Here is a 27,072-nt window from a genome sequence, read left to right on the forward strand (position 1 = left end):
CTGGGTAGTGTTTTATCTTTAGTAGTTAACACATATTTTGTACTTCACAGTTTAGTAACTTTTACTTTTCCTATAAGTACTATTTTTGTCCTTTTCTGTTTGATTTCGTCTTCACAAGCCATGTGTCCGATTCCCTTACTCTGATCTCAGAGATGAGAGTAAGCGAATCGGACACTTGACTTGCGAAGATGGTTTGATTTTGGAACAGACACCTTTTCTGTACTTCCCAAATCATACTTTTTATGCAATATGCACCACCGGGTTAGAATAGATCCTCAGTATCCCCTTGCTTGTCGTAAGAGGCGACTAAATGGGGCAGTCATTCAAATGAGACCGCAAAAACCGAGGTCCCGTGTCACAGCAGGTATGGCACGATAAAGATCCCTCCCTACTTAATGGCCCTAAGCACCGAGCATAGGCCTAAATTTTGCAGTCCTTCAGTGGTCTCCATATGAGTGAAATATTCTCAAGAGGGACGTTAAACAATATTCAACCAACCAACCAAATAAAAAAAATGTCAAAAGTACAAAAGTGTACTTTCGGTATCTTATTTTGTGACTGAGGACTAAGTTGTCTTACAGCACAAAAAAGTATACTTTTTCTTCTTAATTTGAAAAATTTAAATGCATCATTTCAAATTGAGTAAAAAATAGTTTTTATGTTTTTTGTAGATTTTTTCTACTTTTCTACTTTATTTATTTGGTATGGGGTACGTAAACAAGTTTGCAATCCATATTGAGATTGGAAACTAATTATGAAGTTTTACCATTAAAACTCTTCACTTCATAGGGACTTCCACTCAGACGTCCCAGGTTTCCTCAATCCATCTACATCATTCTGTGGAATATCTCTTCTCTTGGTGAAATTCAGGAGAACTGACTGGTGATGATGTGTGTATTTCAGACAGACAGACTGAATGTACAGTCCATACACACCCACCCACCATACCAGTTCACTGCAGGTATGTCCCGAATCCTCATAAAAAACTTTTCTGTGTACAATCTTACCAATCAAGCATTTTACCTCCTTATGAGAATAAATAAAAAAACAAAATACACAGATTTATTTCCGCAGTTTATTAATGCTGCAGTAACAAAAATTTTATAAAATGGAATGTACAAAAAGCATTATCTCAACTGGTGATGGATGACAAAAATATGCAGATGATTAAAGCAATATTAGCTGTCACTATGGTGTCGAAAACTTTTATTGTAAACTTGTGATTTACTATTTCAATGACAGGAAAAAAATTAAGGTTTATAAACTTTTATTATTAATATTTGTGTTAAAAAAATCTACCCAGAGGCTCTGAATAAAGCAATTTTACATTATTGTCTTCCCGTACAAATATTGATTTCTATATAATGCTATTTATTCAAGAGAACCAGAATCTTTATTTTTATAAAATCTTAAACTTAGTTTTCATTATGGTTACAGTTACATACAAAACTATTATAATAACACAATTTTACCCCCCCCCCCCCCCCCCCCCCCCCCCCGCCAAAAAAATTCAAATTTAGTGCTAATATTGCTTTAAATGCTTCTCATAAAAAGATATGAATTTAATTTCTCTACAGAAACACAGCCCAGCTTACCGACTGTCATTGTCAGTGATGATTTTGAATATGATTTGCAACACGATATTGACAATTGATTGAGCCATCTTGATAAATGACCTACAAAAACAGGAAAAGAAAATCTCTTTGTATAATTTTTTTTCCCCCATTCAATTATTTACACAAGTATCAAAGTAGAATAATGAAAATACTCAGATCAACATTTATTCTCTCCACGACAAATTACAGCATGTTACAAAATAACAAACATCCACATAGTCACTGAAAATAATGCTGTGTGTATATATAATATACAGATCAGAAAATATTGAGGTCAGACTAACTTTCAAAAGAAAAATAAATGCACATTTTAGATCATTTGATCTGACTTATTAAAAGAAAAAAGATTTTAAATGGAAACTTATAAAGGATTAAGAATATTCAATTTCTTTGCTTTAAGCAAAATATTATGTTTTCGAAAGCTTTAATCAAGAAGAAACACTTGCATATCAAATCAAAGCAGACAAACGGCTAGAGTTAATCTTTCTCAACACTCATAATAACAAATATCCAAATCAAACTCTGTTATACATAGAGAGGCAAAACATGATAGATTTAACAATCTAATGAGTGACAAAATTATCACAGCGAGACCTTAAACAGATATCCTTGTCCTAGAAAATGTTCTTGTCTCTCGTTGGAAGTTTGGTTTATGGGGTGTTGCATTGATTAACGGTTTGTCTACAAACTCTACAGTACATTTATCAGGACTTTCACATGGAGCACGCTCAAGTTCAAACAGGATGACGTAATTAATGACTGGAGAAGGCGAGAGGAATGGCTTGGGGACGAAGAGACGGACCTGTGGTCCAACATAGGGCCAGTATCGACCAACATTATTCATGGATGATGACATGATTAAATGTTGACCCTGAAATCAAAATAAAAAGTGTACATTAATTTTGTGTACAATGGCAGAGACAAGGCATTCAAATAGATAAGAACAAGAGGCCCACGGGCCATAAAGTTCACCTGACTATCACACCATGTAAAACATAAATCAGAAATGTTGTGTGCAGATCAGGTGCACTTAAATGAAAAGTTTTGCAGTTGAATGCAAGTATTGAGTTAAATAGAAATGTTTCATTTATTTAATTGCAAAAGCTGTTGCATCTAATCACAAACTTGTGTGTCAAGTATTCACCAAAATTAGTCATATATATTTTTTGCATTTGGATTTATTTGCAAACTTTTGCATGTTTTGCAGAATATTCATTGCACTTAATAAAGGGACTGGTTCACGTTTTTCGAAAAAAATGTTTTTAATTTTTGATGTTAAAAATTAAAAATATAGCTCATTTAATGTTGACAACCAAAATTTGGACCGTCTGAATGGAAGGATAAGAGCAATATTTTAGCTTTGATTGTGTGTTATGTGAACAAAGACTCGAGTCTTTTTATGTAAACAAACAAACCAGTGAAACGTTAATTTTGTGATTTATGGCATTTTCATTTTGTACATTCACAAATTTTAACTTTTAAATGACACATTTTATCTAAAGTATACTTCAGATGTGATATACAATGTATAAAATAAACTTGGATCAATATCCATTTATTTTGAAAACCTCGTAAACAATAACACACCTCAATCTTTGTTTTCAAAACAAATAATAAACTCTCTATAATGAGCTTCTGTCACGATGAATAACTTTTTTTTTTTTTGTGAAACCTTCTAAAGCATATTAGACTGTAGATTTTAATCATTTAAAGTGAAAAACAAAATTTGGAGAATATCGTGAATCAGTCCCTTTAGAGTTTGAATATAACAAATTTATTATAATGATTGTAAAAAATTAAGATTTTCTGTTTGTTTTTCAAATTCTGTATTTCTTTGTAGAGTTTATCTGTAATTATTCATTATGTATTTATGATTTAATATCAATACTTTGCATCCATTTGCAATAGAAAAATATCTCACTAAAAAATTTCATATTGATGTAAATGTAATTTCAATATGATTTTTTTAAATGATTGATTGTATATTATTTAACATCCCACTCGAGAATCTTTCATTCATATGGAGACGTCACCACTGCCGGTGAAGGGCTGCAAAATTTAGGCCAGTGCTCGACGCTTATGGCCATTGAGCAGAGAGAGATCTTTATCGTGCCACACCTGCTGTGTTATGGGGTAATTATAATCGGCCTCGTACAGTGAGTTATAATCGCCCTTGTACAGTGAGTTATAATCGCCCTTGTACAGTGAGTTATAATCGCCCTCATACAGTGAGATATAATCGCCCTCACACAGTGAGTTATAATTGCCCTTATACAGTGAGTTATAATCGCCCTAACAAATTGAATTTTAATTGCCCTCGTATAGTGAGTTATAATCGCCCTCATACAGTGAGATATAATCGCCCTCACACAGCGAGTTATAATTGCTCTTGTAAAGTGAGTTATAATCGCCCTAATACATTGAATTTAATCGCCCTCGTACAGTGAGTTATAATCGCCCTCGTACAGTGAGTTATAATCACCCCCATACAATGAGTTATAATCGCCCTCGTACAGTGAGTTATAATTGCCGTCGTACAGTGAAAAAAATCCTCACCTTGCCCCAGTTACTCATGTCCAGGTATGTGTCTGTGGGGGTCGTGGGAACATGAAGTTTGCCGACATAGAACGATGGCGTGGTCAGGTTTCCATTAGTGAAGGGTTTATCCCTAAAATTAAAATGGAAAATTCAAACCAAACTTTAACAAGCTATAACCATGTCATAAATGGGATTTTTTTTGCAGCGATCTAATGTTACTATTTTTGTAAAAATTATCAAAACAAAACAAATCTAAATGACCAATATACATTATTCAACATATTTCTCTAATGAAATATGGTGATTGGGTACAAACATGAAAACAAAATATAACGTCAAATATAACCACAAAGTCACAAAATTTGCGGTTCACAAACGGTGATCTCCGAATCCTTCTGATCTAATCTCAAGTAGAAATTGGAGAATCCTGATGTCGGACGACCTGATCCCATCAATTTATCCATAGATCCCAGACATATTTGAACATCCTACTGCTTAAATGATCTGTCTGGATGATCCCATCCCATCTGTTTTCTTATAGATCCCAGACTTGAATATCCCATAGTCTGATTGAGCTGATCCCACTGATTTACCTGTAGATCCCAGGCTTATCTATACATCAACACAGCCTGACTGAACTGATGCTATATTTCACAAACAGATCCCAGACTTTTACATCCCACAATCTGATTTCATCATTTGCCTACAGATCCCAGACAGATGTGTATACCCCATAGACTGGTCAATCTAATCCCGTAATTTACCTATAGATCCTGTAATTTACCTATAAATCTTGTAATTTACCCATAAATCCCATATTTACTATAGATCCTGTTATTTCCTATAGGTCCCGTGGGGACCTGGGTTAGAATAGGTCCTCAGTACCCCCTTGCTTATCGTAAGAGGCAACTAAATGGGGCAGTCCTTCGGATGAGACTGCAAAAACTGAGGTCCCGTGTCACAGCAGGTATGGCATGATAAAGATCCCTCCCTGCTCAATGGCCATAAGCGCCGAGCATAGGCCTGAATTTTGCAGCCCTTCACCGGCAGTGGTAATGTCTCCATATTCTCGAGAGGGACGTTAAACAATATTCAATCAATCATATTTCCTATAGATCCCGTCATTTACCTATGATAGATCCCATGATTTACCTATAGATCCTGTCATTTACCTATGATAGATCTCATCATTTACCTATCAATCCCTTAATTTACCTATAGATCCCATGATTTACCTATAGATCCCATGATTTACCTATAGATCCTGTAATTAACCTACAGATCCCGTAATTTACTTATAGATCCCATGATTTACTTATAAATCCTGTAATCTATAGATCCCATGATTTACTATAGATCCCATGATTTACCTATAGATCCCATGATTTACCTATAGATCCTGTAATTTACCTACAAATCCCGTAATTTACTTATAGATCCCATAATTTACCTATAAATCCTGTAATTTACCTATAGATCCCAAGATTTACCTATTGACCCTGTAATTTACCTATAGATCCCATAATTTACCTATAGATCCCATGTTTTACTAATAGATCCCATGATTTACCTATAGATCCTGTAATTTACCTACAAATCCCATAATTTACTTATAGATCCCATAATTTACTATAAATCCTGTAATTTACCTATAGATCCCATGATTTACCTATTGATCCTGTAATTTACCTATAGATCCCTGACAGACTCGTTGGTTTGAAGTTCTCCACAGTCAGTGGATAAATCTGCCACCCAGTTAACATGGAGCCGCCAAATGTCACATTTTTTATCAAACCCTGAAATAAATTTAATAAATTTCACATTTTTTATCAAACCCTGAAATAATTTAATAAATGTCACATTTTTTATCAGATCCTGAAATGATTTTAATAATTTCACTTTTTTTTTTTATCAAACTCTGAAATGAATTTAATAAATGTTACATTTTTTATCAGACCCTGAAATTAATTTAATAAATTACACATTTTTTATCAAACTCTGAAATGAATTTCATAAAAGTTATATTTTTTATCAGACCCTGAAATGAATTTAATAAATTTCACAATTTTTATCAAACCCTGAAATTAATTTAATAAATGTCACATCTTTTATCAGACCCTGTAATGAATTTAACAAGAGGCCCAGGGGCCTTATAGGTCACCTGAGTATCATGTAACAACCTTCCAATGTTTGAATTAGGTTTGTGTTTAAATATAAGAATTTTACTTTTGGATGGAAGAAACATTGAATAGCTATGTGGTCAGCCCCGCCTTTGCACCAGAACCCCTGACCCAGGGGCCATAAATTTCAGTTTTGAAAGAAGCATCCTTGATCATCATTATCATACTATTAGTTTGTCTACTTAATACCCAGCAGCAGAGGAGAAGACTTTCAAAGAAATAAAATGCATTTTCACTATATGATCAATAGGGCCCCACCCTAATACCAGAACCCCTGACCCAGGGGCCATAAATTTCACAATTTTGAAAGAGGCATCCTTGCTCATCATAATCATGCTATTGGTTTGTCTACTTAATACCCAAGGACAGAGAAGAAGATTTTCAAAGAAATAATGCATTTTCACTATATGACTTATAGAGCCCCACCCTAGCACCAGAACCCCTGATCCAGGGGCCATGAATTTCACAATTTTTAACAAGAGGTACTGTGAGCAATGCTCACTAAGAATACCCCCCGCTTACCCCAATCTCCCAAAGGGTGTTGGTAATAGGTATAAACTACCTCTTTTCTGAGTGTTGCTACTTCGATGTCCAGTGCGCATGACCTTTGACCTTTTGACCCCAAAGTCGATAGGTAACATCTTCATCCCATGGGTAGTCCATATGTATGATATGGTGACTGTAGGTGGAAAGGATAACGCTTTAGAGCCCGGAAACCATATTGCTACTTCAATGTCCAGTGCGCTTGACCTTTGACCTTTTGACCCCAAAATCAATAGGGAACATCTTCATCCCATGGGTAGTCCATATGTATGATATGGTGACTGTAGGTGGAAAGGATAACGCTTTAGAGCCCGGAAACCATATTGCTACTTCGATGTCCAGTGCGCATGACCTTTGACCTTTTGACCCCAAAATCGATAGGGAACATCTTCATCCCATGGGTAGTCCATATGTATGATATGGTGACTGTAGGTGGAAAGGATAACGCTTTAGAGCCCGGAAACCATATTGCTTCTTCGATGTCCAGTGCGCTTGACCTTTGACCTTTTGACCCCAAAATCGATAGGGAACATCTTCATCCCATGGGTAGTCCATATGTATGATATGGTGACGGTAGGTGGAAAGGATAATGCTTTAGAGTCCGGAAACCATTGCGTCTACAGACGGACGGACGGACGGACAACCCGATTCCAGTATACCCCCCCCCCACAACTTGTTGCGGGGGGTATAATTATGCCCACAGTTTGGCTTCTTGATGTCCAGGAGTAAAGAAGAAGATTTTTTAAAATTACACTCATTTTGATGGTTTTTGCCCCACCCCTCAGGCCCCAGGGGGGCAGGGACCACCAATTTCACAATTTTTGTTCCCCTTCACCCACAGATGCTATATGCCAAAATTGGTTGAAATTGGTTCAGGGGTTTCAGAGAAGAAGCTGAAAATGTTCAAATGTTAACGCACGACGAACGACGACGGACAAAAACAGCTAGCAATAGGTCACCTGAATGAATTCAGGTGACCTAATAAATGTCACATCTTTTATCAGACCCTGCAATGAATTTAAATTTCAAGTTAAGTTTAGCTTTTGTCACTGTATGCATCATACCTAAATATATCTACATTTCTAATGTGTTGCCATTGATACCATGTTAGCCTTATGATATGAACAATATGAATCTTGATAAATATAGTCAAACCTCAATATCTCAAACTCAATGGAACCCCAAAATAATTCCGAGATATCGAGAGTAAAATACTTAAATAAGAATAAGTGGTTGGGACTTCGGAATCACTTTGACATATACATGGTATTCGAGATATCAGTGTTCCAGATACTGAAGTTCAACTGTAGCTGTATGTACGTCTATTTCAGTGGCTGGGAATTCAGACGGAAATGAAAGTAGAATGTAAATATGAAAAATAAATTTCATTTTTTAAATAGAAATAAACAAGATGTGTTTGTGAAACACTGGCGCCTTCATATGGCTTACGCGCTTCATGAAGTATGCTGGTGTAAAGTGCGGCAGTTCCAATATGAAATTCATTTCTTAATCACCGACACTTGAAACACGATAATTTTTTTAAATTTCTTTTTATCAATGGATACTTTCATGCCAATTTTAGTTGAAATTGGTCTACTTGTTCTGGAGAAGACGGTAAAAAGTGAAGAAAAAACCACTCTAACAGCCTTTGGCTGTGTTTAATTTGCTTTACATATTATTCAGAAATGATTTTAGCCTGCCAAATATTATATAGTTGAAGTAAACTGAGACAGAGTTTGGTGGAATTCCCTAGATTTAGCCTTAATAAAAGAAAACCAAAATTCTGCAGACCTTCGTGTTGTTGTTAATTTCAGATCCGAATCCAATATGACCCATGTTCTCCACGAGGATGTCTATTGTCTCATTCACTTTCAGCGTAAGATTCATTGTCATCTGTCCATTGCGATCAAACACACCTTGAGGGACCTGTAAAGACACGGGGAGTCCATCAGGGAAAATTTACAAAACGTATAAAAGTGTTAGTATTGTGAAAGTATGAAAATACATTATGTAATGGCAGCATTGTGCATATCCTTCATAAAACAAATAAACTATACATATATTTCTTATATCCATCCTTTGTCATTCCACTTTTTGGTATAAGTAATCACTCCCTAAGTTGTTTCAAGGAATAATATTTTTTTTTTTTTTTTTTTTTTTTTTTTTTACATAAAAACACATTTCAACTTGAGGACACACACAGCATTTCTGACATTTTCTTGTGATGTTTAAGGACACACACAGCATTTCTGACATTTTCTCTAAAATTATTTAATTATTTTTTCATTTCCTCAGTATGAAGAGTTCTTGCAGGATTTTCTAAAATAATTGTGAATAAATCTGATCAATTGTTTAATTGCCTTTGTTAGTAAATTCTGCTGCTTTAAGGGTAATTCTGACCCATAACATTATCATGAGGTAGGACCATTAGACATACAAACTGACCTGGTTTATCATGAGGTAAGCCCGATCCCTGACACCGGACAGGTCAAGAGTTTTAGGTTCGGACGGTGTATCCCCCAAAAGAGTATGTCTGTACAGCACAAAGCCTTGATACTGAAACAAAAATAGTCACATAAAACCACATTCGGGTATTATCTCCATAATTCAATTCAGCATTGTTTTCTAATTCCTATGTTTGAATACGGGACTTTCTAGATACGGATCCACTCTGACTTTTATTGCGCGTTGAACATATTTGTAGGGCATGTCACTTCTGGATTACAATAACAACAAAGTAAACATGGAATATTTCAAGTGCTATCAATTTCCTGCATTTAAATGCTATCTTTGAAAGAAAGAATCACTACAACCATTTTATAGGAAAATAAAATTGATTAAATTATGCGAGTCGGCACGGGAAATAAATCTAGGGAATATCTTGAGGATATCGGTAAAACTTCACGCCTTGCATCCAATGGTACGCGTCTAAATGCGCCTTTTCCCTTCCATTAAATTTACACCCAGGTACTAAGCACCAATAATGACTTGGATCGTCGTCGTGAGACTGCGCATAGCTCTTTACAGACCGTCTGTTAGCGGAACACCATATGTATCGATATCAACTTTGCCCTACAATTGGTTATTATCACGTGACCGTGGTGTATAAACGTCAAATATAATCGGTCGTTCCGGCATATCCCGAAAGTTCCGTATTGAAATGTCATTTTAACAATGAATATTTACTCTCACCACTTTCATCATCATAGTGTTAAAGGCACATGATGTCGCAGTGTTCAACTTTGTTATCATGCATCATACCGTTACCCGAGACCGAGCCTGGATTTCTCAAGAAAAACGTAAGTCGAAACTTTGACTTCAGTCGGAGATTTTACTCAAATTTGGACAGCTCAAATAACAGAAATATCAAACTTAAGTTTGAGATTTTTTTGAGAAATCCAAGCCGGGACCCCATTTCACAAAAGCATTGTAAATTTTACATTGTTCATAATTGGGACTAGGTAGTACACATATGAATTTCGACATTTCTCAAAAAGGTCACAATTTACATTGCACCATACGTCACAACATATAAATCTCTGTCACCTCTGAAGTGGCATTTTATGTCTGTGCATAGTGTTGTAAAGATGGCAGCTATTATGCATGTTAACGAGGAAGTAAGGACACATTTGAGAACGCAGTGGGTTATTATGAATAGATAGGAAGAATCCCTTTGATGCTTGATATACTGAATCCCATTACTGTCAGGACAGAAGATCTATAATGGATTTAGCTGTAGCTGAGTGACTGGAGACACTATGGGAATATCCAGACCCTCGGTGTGTATTTCTGATCATCCTTACTGTGTTAGAAAGTATTTCTCATCAAAACTCATCTAGATATGCTTTTATATCATATAATGCCATTTTTGTTATCTTATAAAAAAAAAAAATCTAAACAAAATGTATAATATTAATGTATTTACACATGGTAATATACCATTTGTGCTACATATTTTTTTGTAGCGAAAAGGACCACCATCCCCCCCCCCCCCCCCACTCACACACATTTTGATGCTTGTAAGGCACTCCAGGCCATAGTAGCAAGAATTGTTTATGGTACCAGTGCCAAACATGACAAAAGACTTCTATGTTTTGAGATTATATCCAAAAGACTTGTGACTTTCACTTCTAGCTAGTATTGGGCGCTTGGTGAAGGCAAAGGTATTACCTATGTTAAACGTCTTAGGTTTGAAGTTGTGCCAGAGTTAAGAATCAAACCCCGGAACTCTCCATTATAAACAACCACTAGGCTGCCATGACTGGTCAAAGTTTTCAATATAAAACAATACAAATAAATATTTTTCAGTGACTATCGTAAACATTTTCAGACTTAAAAAATTTGAATCCTGATAAATCCCCTCAACACACACCTGACTAATGGCCTCCATGCTGAGTGGGTACTCCGATTTGATTGGTCCATTTGGACAGAGAGTTGTTAAAGCATCCTGAATAGTAGCCATCTGTAAAATCATCAGAGATTTCAAATCAAGTCCCTCCTATACATCAATACAGAACGAAGTAGGCAGGAGAGAGAGAGAGAGAGAGAGAGAGAGAGAGAGAGAGAGAGAGAGAGAGAGATGGAGAGAGAGAGAGAGAGAGTTAGGATTGTACATACAAAGCTCAAGTCCACTTTTCCATAAGCTGTTTTGGTAGTGTTAGGAGGGATTGCCATGTCTGGGAGCTGCTTATACTGAAAAAAAATCAAAAAAATCTGAAAGGCATGCAAAATGGCAACACATGTAGACACAGGTACCATATCAGACAAAATCTTCCTGGCCGAAATTTGTCAAAAGCAACGGCCTTTACTCAGGGCAATATAACATTGTTTACAGTTCAACGCTTTTTGTCAAATTGTCATTTAATTCCGATTCTTGGTCTTCCAAATAGATTTTGATGGCTAATTCACACAATTTTATGATAAATGGAACAGGCCAGGTACCTGCTAGGAAATTTATTTCACTGTACATCAGAAAATGTGCCTAACAACTGATGTAAACAAAGCGTACAACCTGAACCAGAAAATATCTTGTAAGTTCCTGGAATGAGGTTATTCTGTGATTGGAAGGCATCAATATCAGATTTACAATTTACACTGACTATAGAAATGACCTGTGTGTTTGGTAGGTATTCATCAGTTATGTCCCCTGCCTCTAACATTAACACTGACTTTAAAAATGACCTGTGTGTTTGTTAGGTTTGTATGAGTTATGTCCCCTGATTATGAAATTTACACTAACCTTAGAAATGACTTGTCTGATTGCTAAGTATTTATCCGTTATGTCCCCTGATTCCGACATCGGTGCGTCATAATCGTAACTGGTCGGCACGGCCTGGAACGGTTTGTAATTTGCTCCTGAAAAGTACCAAACATTCAAATTCTCTAAATGTCAAAATCAAACAAAGAAACTGTTAATTTTTGCAAATATTTTTCCTAAACTTTGGTTATTGATTAATCATTTATTTCCCTTATATACTACAGTCATGAAAATTTCAACAGTCTAGAAGATTTTCATTTTTGCAATGATGTGAGTTACAAGTATATATTAAAGGCCATGTTAGGAGGGAAGAGATAGGAAGAGGGGGGAGGTGTCAAAATTCAGACTCCACCAATGGAAATAAATGTACAATGCAATCATGCATGGGTGATTTATTTTGTTTCATTCTAGGTATCTGGATGTACATATCATATTCTAGATATCAATGATATACATGTTTATGTGAAGATGTAATTTTAAAAAATCAAACGTGTTTAAAAATAAGCAATTGAAAGCAACTGTAATTAGAATTTTTGATAGAAATTGGTTTGAATCAAGCTTTAAGTTCTCCACTCCTGAGAGTGATTTTACAAGAGAGGAATAGTGTATATGACACAGCAAGCTTATAATGGGACACAGAATCATTTATAACACATAAATATGCTCAATTTGTACACCTGACTGAGATTTACTGTGTGATGAAGAACTTGCATCATAATCAGCACCTACAAATTGGACAGACACTGAATACTCCCTCAAAATTGTATTCACATAATATCACTATAAATAGATAAAGACACTGAACACTCCCTCAAAATTGTATTCAAATAATATCATTATATAATTGTACAGACACTAAACACTCCCTCAAAATTGTATTCACATAATATCACTATATATAGATAAAGACACTGAACACTATATATAGATAAAGACACTGAATACTCCCTCAGATAAAGACACTGAATATTCCCTCAGATAAAGACACTGAATACTCCCTCAAAATTGTATTCACATAATATCACTATATATAGATAAAGACACTGAACAGTCCAGATAAAGACACTGAATACTCCCTCAAAATTGTATTCACATAATATCATTATATAATTGGAAATACACTGAACACTCCCTCAAAATTGTATTCACATAACATCACTATATATAGATAAAGACACTGAATACTCCCTCAAAATTGTATTCACATAATATCACTATATATAGATAAAGACACTGAACACTCCCTCAAAATTGTATTCAAATAATATCATTATATAATTGTACAGACACTAAACACTCCCTCAAAATTGTATTCACATAATATCACTATATATAGATAAAGACACTGAACACTATATATAGATAAAGACACTGAATACTCCCTCAGATAAAGACACTGAATATTCCCTCAGATAAAGACACTGAATACTCCCTCAAAATTGTATTCACATAATATCACTATATATAGATAAAGACACTGAACACTATATATAGATAAAGACACTGAATACTCCCTCAGATAAAGACACTGAATATTCCCTCAGATAAAGACACTGAATACTCCCTCAAAATTGTATTCACATAATATCACTATATATAGATAAAGACACTGAACAGTCCAGATAAAGACACTGAATACTCCCTCAAAATTGTATTCACATAATATCATTATATAATTGGAAATACACTGAACACTCCCTCAAAATTGTATTCACATAACATCACTATATATAGATAAAGACACTGAATACTCCCTCAAAATTGTATTCACATAATATCACTATATATAGATAACAAGTATCAAAGAGCACTGAACAGTTTTAAAGCATATTCACATCACATCACAGATATGTAACAAGTTTCACCGAAAGAACATGGTCCAATCGTGCCTATATTTACCCCTAAATAGAGCTCAAAGATTGGATGGATAAGATTATTTTTAGCATCATTAATATGAAAGTACAATGACTAAAATGTCAGCGTTCAATGACCACCCTGTTACAATGCATGCATTTTCTGTGTATGATGTCATAGTTCTGTGTTTAAAAAAAAAATGCAAGAAAATGATCAATTTTAGCTTAAAGTTTGCTTTAGAAAAGGAAGAGGACAATCATTGAACAAAATGCATACTGATCTATGATATAAGTTGTAATACAATGCTTAAATTAAAAATATCATTTTCTTTGACGATTGCACTGCATATTTTCTAAAAATTGTGATTTCATAAATCAATTTGTAAATCAGATTTTGCTGATTTTATCTCTTTGACATTTAAACTTTCGAAACTTCATTACGACATTCTACCACCACCTTTGTATTTTTGACCAAAAATACCTACCCCCTTATGGCCTGTGAGAGCATAAGAAAATAGAACTGTTTCCAAGATAGGAACCCAGTCCTAACCCATCAATTAACGTGTTGATCATTCCAGTATGACCTTGCATTTTGACCTACTGACCCTAAAATCCATCAGGACTGTCTGAACTCAAGTGTATGGCTTCATTACATGTAAAAAAATCACAAATCTTAAGCCTGAACTCACATTTTTCTACAGACAAAAAGACGGACAAACTGAACATTATGAAAGCAGTATATATTCCTTGCTGGGAAATAGAACAAGAAATCCTAAATTTAAGTGGCCTCTACAATTAAAAAACTAAAGAATTTTTAAAATTAAATGTGTGTTTTTGTCTTGTGGTGTTTATACATTTACCATTCCAAAATCCAAAGTTTGTTCCTCCTTCAAACATGTACCTGTGAAAAGGAAAAAAAGTAACTTCATATCTATTCATAGAGTCTCTCATGGCTGTAGGTAATCTTTGGCCATAACATGACTGAACATAACTTGTCCTACTCTCCTCACAAGTTTCAAGTCTTACGTCCATCATCTGACTTCTAGATAAAACTGCCATTTGAAACTCATACTTAGTATGGCTGCCAAACCAATGCATGGAATACATGTAAATATTAACCAAGATAATTTCTAAGAAATAAATTTTCCAACACTTGTTTTCGATCAAAATCAGTGATATGTTACATTGTCTTTGTTGTGTCAGAATCACATAACAAAGAGACTTACATACAAATTTGGCCTTGATGAATATGACCTTGACATTAGCAGTTGCATAGCATTGACTTAGACCTTTCTGTTTACAAAGTATGAGGCTCTATCTAAAGAGAGGATAATCACATGGGCTCACATGTCTGCAGCTTTAAAAGGCTAAGGAAACCTCAAAATCACCAAAATAATATTCCTAAATTTTAGTCCTCCTTTATACAAAATCATACAGGAAATATCAATCAAAATCGCAAAATTTATTGATCTACCATTAGCTCATAGATTTGCAATAATCTTATACCCCCCCCCCCCCCCCTCCACAATGATATATAGTTCTTAAACCCCTGCCCCCACTCACATGTTGACGTTGGCGCCGTAGTCCAGCAACTTGTCCAGGGCCCTGGAGAAGACGTCCAGATTGAGAGTCGAGTGTGGGTACCCCCAGTGGTCAAGCCAGCCAGGATAAAACTCGGAGTTTACCTAAAAACAAATTTTACCATCATGAAGTTTAGTGTAAAGACAGGACTAAACATTTCTAACAAAATCCAAAACAATCCAAATTGTATGGATAAAACTAAAAGGTTTGCAGCCCAACAAAACCAGAAACGGATATGATGTATTTTGGCTCTTCATCTATGAAAAATCTATATATATATGAATTTCCTGTGTATCACTATCTTGTGAGTTTGTAGGAATGCTCTACTTACCAAAGGTCCAAAGGGCTCATAGTCTCTCTGTGGCTGGAAAGACTTTTGAGGATTGACTGTGAAACAAAAACAAACACATTGTCACCATAGTTACAGTGCAGTATAACATGCTTATAACGAACGTGTATATAATGAATTCATGCTTTATATTACAGTGATATTTATTCCCCTATCAGACAAAAAGAGGCAACATTTTATTGGATATAAAGAAGTTGGGTTATAATGAACTTCTTGACCAGCACTGGGGTGTTACTACATGTATAACCTTGTTTTACTGTACAGCCAAGAGGCATCTTATATTCATGAAATAATTCAGCCATAATACATATCTATAACAAACTTGATAAAGAAACATTAAAGTTGATATGGATCTAAATAAATTCTATAAAGACGGTTATAACTAATAAATAAAACAACAGATCATAGAAATTGCTGTAAGCTTCAAAATTATTTTCCCTTTCAAATTTTACTCTCAATAAGTTTAGATTTTTTGTTCTTATTGCCAGTATACGAAAATCTACATGCTTACACATTCTACATTGTTGAAGTATGCGAACACATCGATTCAGAAGAATGTTTTTATTTAAATACTGTATACTGAGAAATTCCCCCATTTTATTTTTGATCATTTCATCCTTATGCTGAGTAGGCAATTACAAACTGGCAAAATTTGATGGTGGGGGAAATGGTTTTGGTTAAAATCAAAATGGGACGTCATCATTTTCAATGCATCTGGCAAGACAAATATCCAGTTTACAGTATTTTACTATAACAGTGGCAGTATCACAATTTCTATCTTGAAAAAGAAAGAAAATATTCAGCTAATCAAAACTCGCAGCACCATGGATCAGTAGAGTTACTGTTGGAAAACACAAACTGTAGCAAACATTTACAATGCAGGCTGTCTAAAGCTTACGCATACCAGTGGTCCCAAAATCAACAGTGGCATATGCCCCTTCAACTGCCCCACATTTCAAGAACCCGTCAGCACCACCATCAGTGGTGTATAGCACCGCTCGAGGCCCCAGGTGTGCCCGAGCCTTGTCTCTCAGGTGTGCCATGTATTGATGGTCACAAGCAAAGTAGCTGCCATACTCATTCTCAATCTGTAAGTACACAAAGGTCATTCTTAACCTGTAAGTACACAAAGGTCATTCTCAATCTGTAAGTACACAAAGGTCATTCTTAATCTGTAAGTACACAAAGGTCATTCTTAATCTGTAAGTACACAAAGGTCATTCTTAATCTGTAAGTACAAAAAGGTCATTCTCAATCTGTAAGTACAAAGGTCATTCTTAATCTGTAAGTACACAAAGGTTATTCTCAATCATATGTAAGTATACCAAGGTCATTCTCAATCTGTAAGTCCACAAAGGTCATCCTAAACCTGTTAGTATACCAAGGTCATTATCAATCTGTTAGTAGAGCAAGATATTTTTAATCTGTAAGTACATCAAGGTCATTCCTAATCTGTAAGCACACCAAGGTCACCATTCTTCCACTTAGTTCTAGGCCAACAAATTTAAAGTGTGACTTCCTAATTTACAAGGTTAACTAAGATTAATTTTAAACCAACACATCCCATAAAACATCCCATGAAATTCACTATTGATGGGAAAGGTGCTAGACGATAAACATAGCTACATAGGAAGTATATAAGCATATCAGTCAGTATAACAGCAAAACAATTACACAGGAAAACAGTGAGAAAATGACGTTTTGTGTCAATCAATATTAAGGCTAAATGATTGCACTTGTACACAGTAACGTCTCGTATTGGTCATTATAACGGCAAACTATTACAGTTGTACAGTCAGAAAATGACGTTTTCATTGGTCATTATAACGGCAAAATATTACACTTGTACAGTCAGAAAATGACGTTTTCATTGGTCATTATATCGGCAGAATATTACACTTGTACACAGTCAGAAAATGACATTTTCATTGATCATTATATTGGCAAAATATTACACTTGTACACAGTCAGAAAATGATGTTTTCATTGGTCATTATATTGGCAAAATATTGCACTTGTACACAGTAATAAAGTTGTTTTTCCACAAACCTCAGTTACCAATGAAAACTTACAGACCACGACCTTCACAACACAGTCATGTCAGTATATAAACATTCAACAACTCTTGTTTACAGAGATTTGTTCCGCTACATAGCATGGTTTGGGGTCACACTTGTTCTGTTACATAGAATGGTTTGGGATCACACTTGTTCCCAGGACTATGGTACATGACAATGGGCACAAGGAAAGATGTTCAGTGCTTTCTACATTCCTTAAACTTTGCTTGCACGGGGGTGGGGTCTAGCAACACCTGAGAGGCCTACAACTTTATCTAATTTGATGTTTTATCGTTTGTATGTCACATCGTAAACTCTACTGACCATGAATGCTGAGGTTTTATCTACAGATGTTTGCAGATGTCAGCAACACACCGTAGTGCAGATATTGCTATTTACAGAGTGAGAGAAGAATCGTTCATTATAAGCACATTTTCAATGTGCATAGACAGCTCAACAGTGCTACATCAAAACTGGCTAAAAAATTATCAGACTCTTTAGAAAACAAAGCATCACAAAAAATCCTCACAGAAAATTGTGACACGAAAATCTGTTGTAGCATAGGCCCCAGGAGTAGGACCGCATTCAAAGTTGGATTGCAAGTCACCATCAGTGGTGTAAATGACTGCCCTGGGCCCCAGGATCTGCCTGGCCTTGAGAAATAGGTGGGCCATGTAGTCATGGTCACAAGCATAGTAACTACCATACTCGTTCTCAATCTACAATGTTACCATGGTATCCAAAATAATGAATGCGTAACAGAGTTTCTCAATGGCAAAAGTAAAAGGGCAAATAATGATCGTGTAGGAGATATTGAACAGAAGGGACTCATATTTCAATGTCAATTTAACTTGATATGCTTTGATTTTGATTACCTCTGAAGGAAATACAAGCATACCAAAACAATGTTTATTCAACAATATCTCAAACAATTTGTAAGGCATGGGGTGTAATTTAGGGTTGATCAGGTTAGCAGAAACACAGCAATTTTAGGCTTCATTATTTCATTAGGAAAAACTGAAAACACACCTATACAAAACTCCATGATTTATGACAATGCCACTTCAAGGAGCACACAATGTTCAAGAAATGCTATAAAACAACTTTATTCACAAACTGACTAGGAACCTGTCTATCAACAACTTATGAAAAATATGGGCTGCGATCACGATCCTAGCGGCTAGCCTTGGGGCTAGATATGGTGGCTGATTTGTGTCATTTTACAATTTGTCGTCTTTTCGATATTTTGAGGTGAAAAGTAGCTAATATTATCAATTAGTCATCTTTTTGTTATTTCTGGACGAAAAGTCACTAAATATTATTTTGTTGTTTTTTCTCCTCGAAATAACAAAACGGCAATAAAATGTAAAATGGCACATATGAGCCACCACACCAAGCTCCTAGACTATCTGCTACCATCTTGAACGTAGCCCTGTTTGCATTGAGTTCCCAAGAGAAGCACACACCTAATACATAGACAACACTTTTTACATATCTGGGTACAGACAACAAATATTTGCAAGAAAGGGGCAATTGTAAACCTTCAGACTATTTCTTTGATGCAATCAAAAGTTGGTTTAGAGAATTCTGAATCTATATAGTCACCTGAACCATCAGCACCGGCCCCCCGTTCTCATACAGAAGTGGTGTGAGCATAGGAAGCAACTTATCCATCCAGATGTCCACGTATTTTATGTACGCTGAAAAAGAACAAATTCAAGTGACTGTCAAACTTCAAGATTTTCTGGGAATTATGAAAACTCAGTAATGATTCTTAAGGTGGATAATTACACAAAAATTATATTTAATGGCTCGTTAAAACACCTCGTATGAAGTATGATTTCACCATTGAAAGAGGGATACAAGCTCTCAATTATTTTAAGAAAAGTATGCTGGCATGAAGTGTTGCAGTTCATACCTTAATGTATTTTCAAAAATGAAATCTATTTCTTATATTTACATTCTACTTTCATTTCTGTCAGAATTCCCAATCATTAGAATAGACATACATGTACATTGCAATATATTAGTACACACATCGTTTACAACTGCAACACATTCTGACCAAGTATGTAAATATAAGGAAATAAACATATTTCAATGAAATGATAAATCAGTTTGATTGTGTAAATATAAGGAAATAAACATGAAATAATAAATCAATTTTGATTGTGTAAATGAAAGAGAGGACTCCATGGTCTTACTAGGGTCCATTGTTCTCAACACCATCTTTGGATTTTCTTTTAGCAACCAGGCTGGAAAACCCCCCTGCAAGAAACAAGTATACATACAAATGTTTGAAACTGATCCCCGGGCTAGAAATATTAGTTTTGAATTCTAATTTTACACTCATCATTTTCAGCAACATTAAGACCTCTGTATTTGGATTCATTACACAAAAATGTTTTTTAAAACACATTTATTCATATTGTAGACATTTATTCATATTGTAGACATTTATTCATATGGTAACAGCAGAAATTTCTTTCTGTGTCTTAATTTGCACTATACAAAAATATCTTACAAAATCCCATTCCCCACAAATGTACGGCCCAGCACGGATCAGGACCAGCAATCCAACCTCCTGTGCCAATTTGATAAACTGCACAAAATCCCGTTGTCCTTCAAAATCATACTGGCCCTTCTCAGGTTCATGGTAGTTCCAAGGAATGTAGCTGTCAATATATAAAACATACAACAGATAAAAAGGATCCAGATTACCTAGAAACTAAATCCAAGCATCCAGATTACCTAGAAACTAAATCCAAGCATCCAGAGTACCTAGAAACTAAATCCAAGCATCCAGAGTACCCAGAAACTAAATCCAAGCATCCAGAGTACCTAGAAACTAAATCCAAGCATCCAGAGTACCCAGAAACTAAATCCAAACATCCAGAATACACAGAAACTAAATCCAAGCATCCAGAATACCCAGAAACTACATCCAGATTACCCAGAAACTAAATCCAAGCATCCAGAGTACCCAGAAACTAAATCTAAGCATCCAGAGTAACCAGAAACTAAATCCAAGCATCCAGAATATACCCAGAAACTAAATCCAAACATCCAGAATACACAGAAACTAAATCCAAGCATCCAGAGTACCCAGAAACTACATCCAGATTACCCAGAAAATCCAAGCATCCAGAGTACCCAGAAACTAAATCCAAGCATCCAGAGTAACCAGAAACTAAATCCAAGCATCCAGAATATACACAGAAACTAAATCCAAGCATCCAGAGTAACCAGAAACTAAATCCAAGCATCCAGAATATACACAGAAACTAAATCCAAACATCCAGAATACCCAGAAACTAAATCCAAGTACCCAGAATATACAAAGAAACTAAATCCAAAGTCCAAATATCCAGAGTACCCAGAAACTAAATCCAAACATCCAGAGTACCCCAAAACTAAATCCATAATCCAGAGAACACAGAAACTAATCCAAGCATCCACAATACACAGAAACTAAATCCAAACATCCAGAGTACCCCAAAACTAAATCCATAATCCAGAGAACACAGAAATTAATCCAAGCATCCACAATACACAGAAACTAAATCCAAGCATCCGGCATACTATGAATGACAGGGGTCGACACTAACATTAGTCTGTTAGTCTCAGACTAATAAATTTTAATTCGGACTAATAAAATCTGTGCCTAGTCAGTCCAATCGGACTAATAAAAATTTCTGCTGAACAACTTGTATAAATTATCGATGTACGATTGTCAACAATTCACTGGAAAACCCAAATGTATTTTTAGTTATCTAGCATGGCCGGTAGTCACATAATTCCTATTCAAGTCAACGCTTACTTGGAGTAATTGGTTTTAGAAAAGCAAAACGTTTCAGTGATCATGATTAGTTTGACACACGCCGCAATGGAGAAACAGAAGAGGCTGTCAGACTTTTTCAAAGCAGATACCAAAAGGTAGACACAAGTATTGAGAAGAAAGAATGTGATCAGGATGAAAACAATAACTACAGTTCTGAGGAGGAAGTTTTAACACCATTTTATACTTCAGCCAAAAAAGTGGTTGACTAAATGCTACGAGTGTCACTGTGGGATTTATCAAAAACAATTTTGATGATCTGAAATATAAAATTCTAGTCTGATTATTTAAAACATCTGAAGATAAGTCTAATCTCTCAGTTTGAATTATTGTTCCTTTAATTAGTTAAAAAATGTTAAACCTTATGAATTGAGTTTGTAGTGTTTATCAAAAGCTTCATCTATAATAATATGTGTTCTGCATTTAAAAGAAAAGTATTACTATTATAAGTACACTGTACATTGTATTAATAATAAATTATAAATTGTTTTTGTTTTTAAATTACACATTTATTTCCCTATTTATGACGGACTAATAAAATTTCCTGCGGACTAGTAAAAGTAATCAGGCACTAGTCTGGCTGGACCAATGCCTAAAAAAGTTAGTGCCGAACCCTGAATGATAACTTAAATCCAAACATCACAAATTATTGCAAGAACGTTGAATTAAATATCTAAAATGATGAACTATTTCCAAGTATCCAGATTACCCAGAAACTTAATCCATTAATATAAGCATCCAGATTACCCAGAAACTTAATCCATTAATAAGCATCCAGAGTACCCAAAAACTAAATCCATTAATAAGCATCCAGATTACCCAGAAACTTAATCCAAGCACCCATAGTAACTTGTCCAGAAAAATCTAAATAATGAACTCCAAGCATCAAGAATACACAAAATAAACTAAATTCAAGCATTCAGAATGTCTAGAAAAAACTAATTCCTGATTATGAACAGGCATTATTTTCTTTTTGTATTTCCTTATACTCTAAAAAAAAATAAAAAAAAATATATATATATATATATATATATATATATATATATATATATATATATATATATACAGAATCAAAGATTCAATGATGAAAACAAATTATCACTAAGACTCTTGAATCGATAATCTCTTTGCATGAGTGAGAGTCTGGTATGATTCCTAGTCTATTTCTGTAATTTCAAGTCGAGGCTTAGTGAAAATTCACAAAGTGAATCATTAACTTGCAATATTTCTACTAGAAACAACATATATTCAACAGTCAATCCAAATGAAATCTACACTGGTAACGAAAAAATCCCATGACAAAAAGTTCATCTTTTGAATGGTGTAGATTTATTTCAGTGGGTCAGGTGAAAGCAAACAAATCAAATGTCTAATTATGGCCAAAGGTATTGTGATCATTTGACCCTTACAACTGAATGGTGTCCAGCCCTGCTGCATACATCTTTTCTAATCTATCCCGCCAGTATTCCTTTGGGACTCTCATGTAATGGATGCTCCCCGACACATAACGGAAACGCTTGCCATCTTTAACAAATGTGTTTCCTAAGTAGTCAATCTCAAAGGTTTTGTTTTGAGCCTGTAATGATAGGATGGTATGATTTATTCCAAATTTGGGTCCGGCATAACATTAAATATAACATAAATGACAAAATACAATACAGGACCAAGTTCTAGTACACAAATATAATGTTCCTATAAACAGTGGACAAACATGTATACTCATCAGGAATATAGTCAGTGGCGTGTATTATGTGCCATGGTGGTGCACTTAGTTTTCATTAAAGCTGCAAGGGGTACCTGAAATAACCAATAACGTGGGTCATGTTGTTTGGGTCGGGTTCGGTTCCATTTTTCTCTATTTCAGTTCGGTTCCGGTTTTTATGATAGAATCATTATTTGAAATCAGTTTAAACAAAATGGCGTCAAAATCCTCAAATGTGGCTGTATTTTGATCAATTGTTAAATGATGGCATTGTGGACAAAACAATGACAGTATGTAAGATATGTCAGATACATTCAAAATACGCCATAGGATCAACATCGCCAATGACAAAACATTGAAAGTATGGGAAGGAAACAAGTAGAAGTGACAGTGCTGTTACTACTACCATGGATGTCGAGTCTAAACCACAGTCCACGTTCCCAAGTAATTATTGTAACAAAATACAATAAAGGTTATTGATTTTAACTGTATATTGGATTTTTAAAATAGCTATATACACATGAACCAAAAATCCTGAACCCAAATGTAAAAATTTTGAACCGACCCAACCCGAAAATATTAGGAACCCTAAGTTTTCATTCATAGGAAAAGTCAACAAGATGGAGTTACTGTAAGGCATGTGAAAATTGGCAGGGGCTGGTAAAAAATTGTAGGTCTACATGCCTGAGTCTGAAACTGAAGGGAAAAAAATGTTCTGAAGACTGAATCTGATGTAGAAGATAACAAGAGACGTTGCACTACACCTATATGATAATTAATTCATGTGAAACACCCACTTCTACCCAAAGCAGTATACAGGTAACTCTCGAATTATCGCCACTCAATTCATCGCCATTTTCGTTATAACGCCGCATTTTTCTAGGAACATTTTTCCTGTTACTTAAAACTCTCCTTAAAACGCCAAATTCGCTATCGCCATTTGCCACAGTGTTTTCATTACAAAAGTTTATTTCAACGCGTTAATTATCTCGATAAACCGCCATGGGTGCACGTGGTCAGTGAAGCAGTAAATTGGTCATTATCAATCTCCGGCATACACCTGGACAGAAGGATCCCGGTTATTGTTGTATTGAATAAACAAGAAAAATACTCAAGATGAACTGTAGTCAAGTTGTTTATACATCAAAGAAACACATTTCAATTTAGCTATGGCTTCGCCACGAAAGAGGGTCCTGTTAAATTTCGATGAGAAAAAGCAAATCATTACGTACCAAGGACATCATCAAAAATGTACCCATCAGGATATTGCAAATCATGTTTCTGTTTTATGGGAAAAGGCTATATAAAAAGAAGGACAGTGGGCGACATCTTAGCAGCAAAGGATCGCTCACTTACATAAGTATTGTAAATAGAGGAAAGATAACTCTTACATATAAAAGAACGGTAACTCTATTTCTTCAAGATGGCAGTAATTCAATTCATCGCCAAATTCGTTATAATGCCATAATTTCATAAGAACAAAAGGTGGCGGTTTATCGAGAGTTGACTGTATATACAACTACATACACAGTCCATTTAACAAAATGAAGAATACATAAACACTTGACAAGAGAAGGCGCACAATGCTTTCGCGATTTCGCTGGGGAAGTTTCTAGTATACCGGTCCCCAATAGTACGCGACTGTACATGAGCATTATTCCCCTTGTCGTTTCTAAGCAGACTCTAAACACACCGCCATTTGTATTTTCGCCTCAGAAGCTGATCGAGACATATGACACTCGACAATGTTTCGTGAAATAAAATTGACTAGAAAGGCCAGCGGCAATTGAGCGTAATTAAGCGGGGACTTGGGGGCAGTAGCCCCCAATAAGTCAAGATGATCATGTGAGACTATTAATATATAGATTTTATAGAAATTAAGCAAGGATGTTGGGGGCAGCCCCAATTTCGGATGTATCCTTGGGCAGAATATTTTTTGTAAAATAGGAAGAATCAATATCCTTTCTCAATCCCAGAAGAAATTCAATTTGCTTTCATCAACACCAGTGACGATAATATTCAGGAGAATTATGCAAGATAACGCACAAGTCACAATATTCATAAACAACGGGTTCCATCGATTTTGGAAAATAAAATGTACGTCTTTTTGCATTTTGTTTTCATTTTGAATTTAAAAAACTGTGTTTAAAAACCAGGTTTGTTTTTTTTAATTTAAAATAATTTAAAAAACTGTGTTTAAAATCCAGTTTTCTATACTTCATTTTACACAAGGAATTTAATTTTGGGCTTAATTTTACGATTATAAATGCCTTCGTGTATATATATACTAAAACGCCTTCGACGGCACTTATTTTAGTGCCATATTTTGGGAACCGGTAATCTAGAAGTGTTCCTTTCGCTTTAATAGTTTACTTAGCGATATGATTGCGTTTGGGGTGAATTATCATTTATGCCCTGCATACTTTTGCGTAAATATTTAAAATGCTAGTTTAATCAAATAAGCAATTAATTGCAACATATTTACCTGTGTTAACTGAGAAATATACAATATATATAGAAAATATACAGTCAGGAAAATCCACTTCCACTTAACAGCAGCCATTTCCAGATCATGTGATGACGCCCATCATGTGACTAGGGTACTGGACAAGTTGTACCATAACAAAGTTGATCTGTAACCTAGTCGGCCAATCGCGGAGTCTTTACATGTTTTATGTTCTGTTATTATTCTTTCAATCATAAAAAAATATATATATATCATTAATTCTTCTGGTCCAAGAAGAAGGTTGTTTTAAAATTTCTTTGAATTTCTGCAAGACATGCTGGATATAGAAATTCAAAGTGTGACATTTGCATGCAGTGTATGGTAATGTAGAGATATTGGTTAATCCGGATTATTTTGAACAAATCAAAAGTTGTCACAGCTTACTAGTCCCTCTCCTACTAATATACTAAAGTGTCGTGCAAATTAGTTTGTATATGGAATTTGAATTAATAAATAGTAGGCCTACAGTGTGATAATACATATATTAAGTAGGGCCATATAAGTTGGAAAATTAAAATTTTCCCATTTCTATTGTGTAAGTTTTCATTTATATTGCATATTTCCCATGTGTATTGTATAATTTCCATGTTTTGTGTTGTAATTGTGGATTAAAATATGAGTGAATTCAAGAGATGAAACATCACATCATTTACAAAATGTGAAAAATTCAAAAGATGAAACAATAATATGATTTGCAAGAAATGGTAATCAAAATGATTTGCAGAATTTGATTAATTCAGTTGTTATGCCGTTTTATTCAAACTGATTTTGACTACGGATTACTTCGTTTACCTGAGAGAAAAAACAACAATCCTGATATAGGGCCCACAGAGGGTGTGACCGGTCGACTGGGGATGTTTACTCTTCCTAGACACCTGATCCCACCTCTGATATATTCAGGGGTTCATGCTTACATAAGAGGAATTCACATATTGGTGTGTTTTTACTTCTAACGTCATCGCTTAAATACTGATAGCAATATATCGGCCGTGTCGGTGATACACAGTGGAATTAGGGCTGTTTATCGTAGCCAAGCTATTATATATTTATAA

General features: G+C 35.0%; 1 protein-coding gene across 2 annotated transcripts; it reads right to left on the minus strand.

The window, feature by feature from the left end:
• Positions 1-1,767: 1,767 nt before the first annotated feature.
• Positions 1,768-26,119, minus strand: LOC125665843 (beta-galactosidase-like). Of its 2 annotated transcripts, none has more exons than XM_048898741.2 (17): positions 26,000-26,119; positions 23,222-23,388; positions 20,499-20,649; positions 20,179-20,242; positions 19,580-19,674; positions 18,504-18,693; positions 15,900-15,955; positions 15,551-15,672; positions 14,848-14,888; positions 12,117-12,232; positions 11,495-11,569; positions 11,250-11,339; positions 9,323-9,433; positions 8,669-8,803; positions 5,844-5,950; positions 4,173-4,284; positions 1,768-2,487 (listed from the first exon to the last, which is right to left on the minus strand). In XM_048898741.2, the coding sequence occupies exons 1-17, from the start codon at positions 26,075-26,077 to the stop codon at positions 2,212-2,214; spliced, it is 1,986 nt and encodes a 661-aa protein (XP_048754698.2). In that variant the 5' UTR covers positions 26,078-26,119; the 3' UTR covers positions 1,768-2,211. The 2 variants fall into 2 exon arrangements, with proteins under 2 accessions (XP_048754698.2, XP_048754699.2); XM_048898742.2 differs by lacking the exon at positions 18,504-18,693 and adding an exon at positions 16,822-17,005 and having other exon boundaries at positions 26,000-26,117.
• Between the last annotated feature and the right edge of the window lie 953 nt (positions 26,120-27,072).

Source organism: Ostrea edulis, chromosome 10 (assembly GCF_947568905.1).
Source record: "Ostrea edulis chromosome 10, xbOstEdul1.1, whole genome shotgun sequence".
Classification (NCBI taxonomy): domain Eukaryota; kingdom Metazoa; phylum Mollusca; class Bivalvia; order Ostreida; family Ostreidae; genus Ostrea; species Ostrea edulis.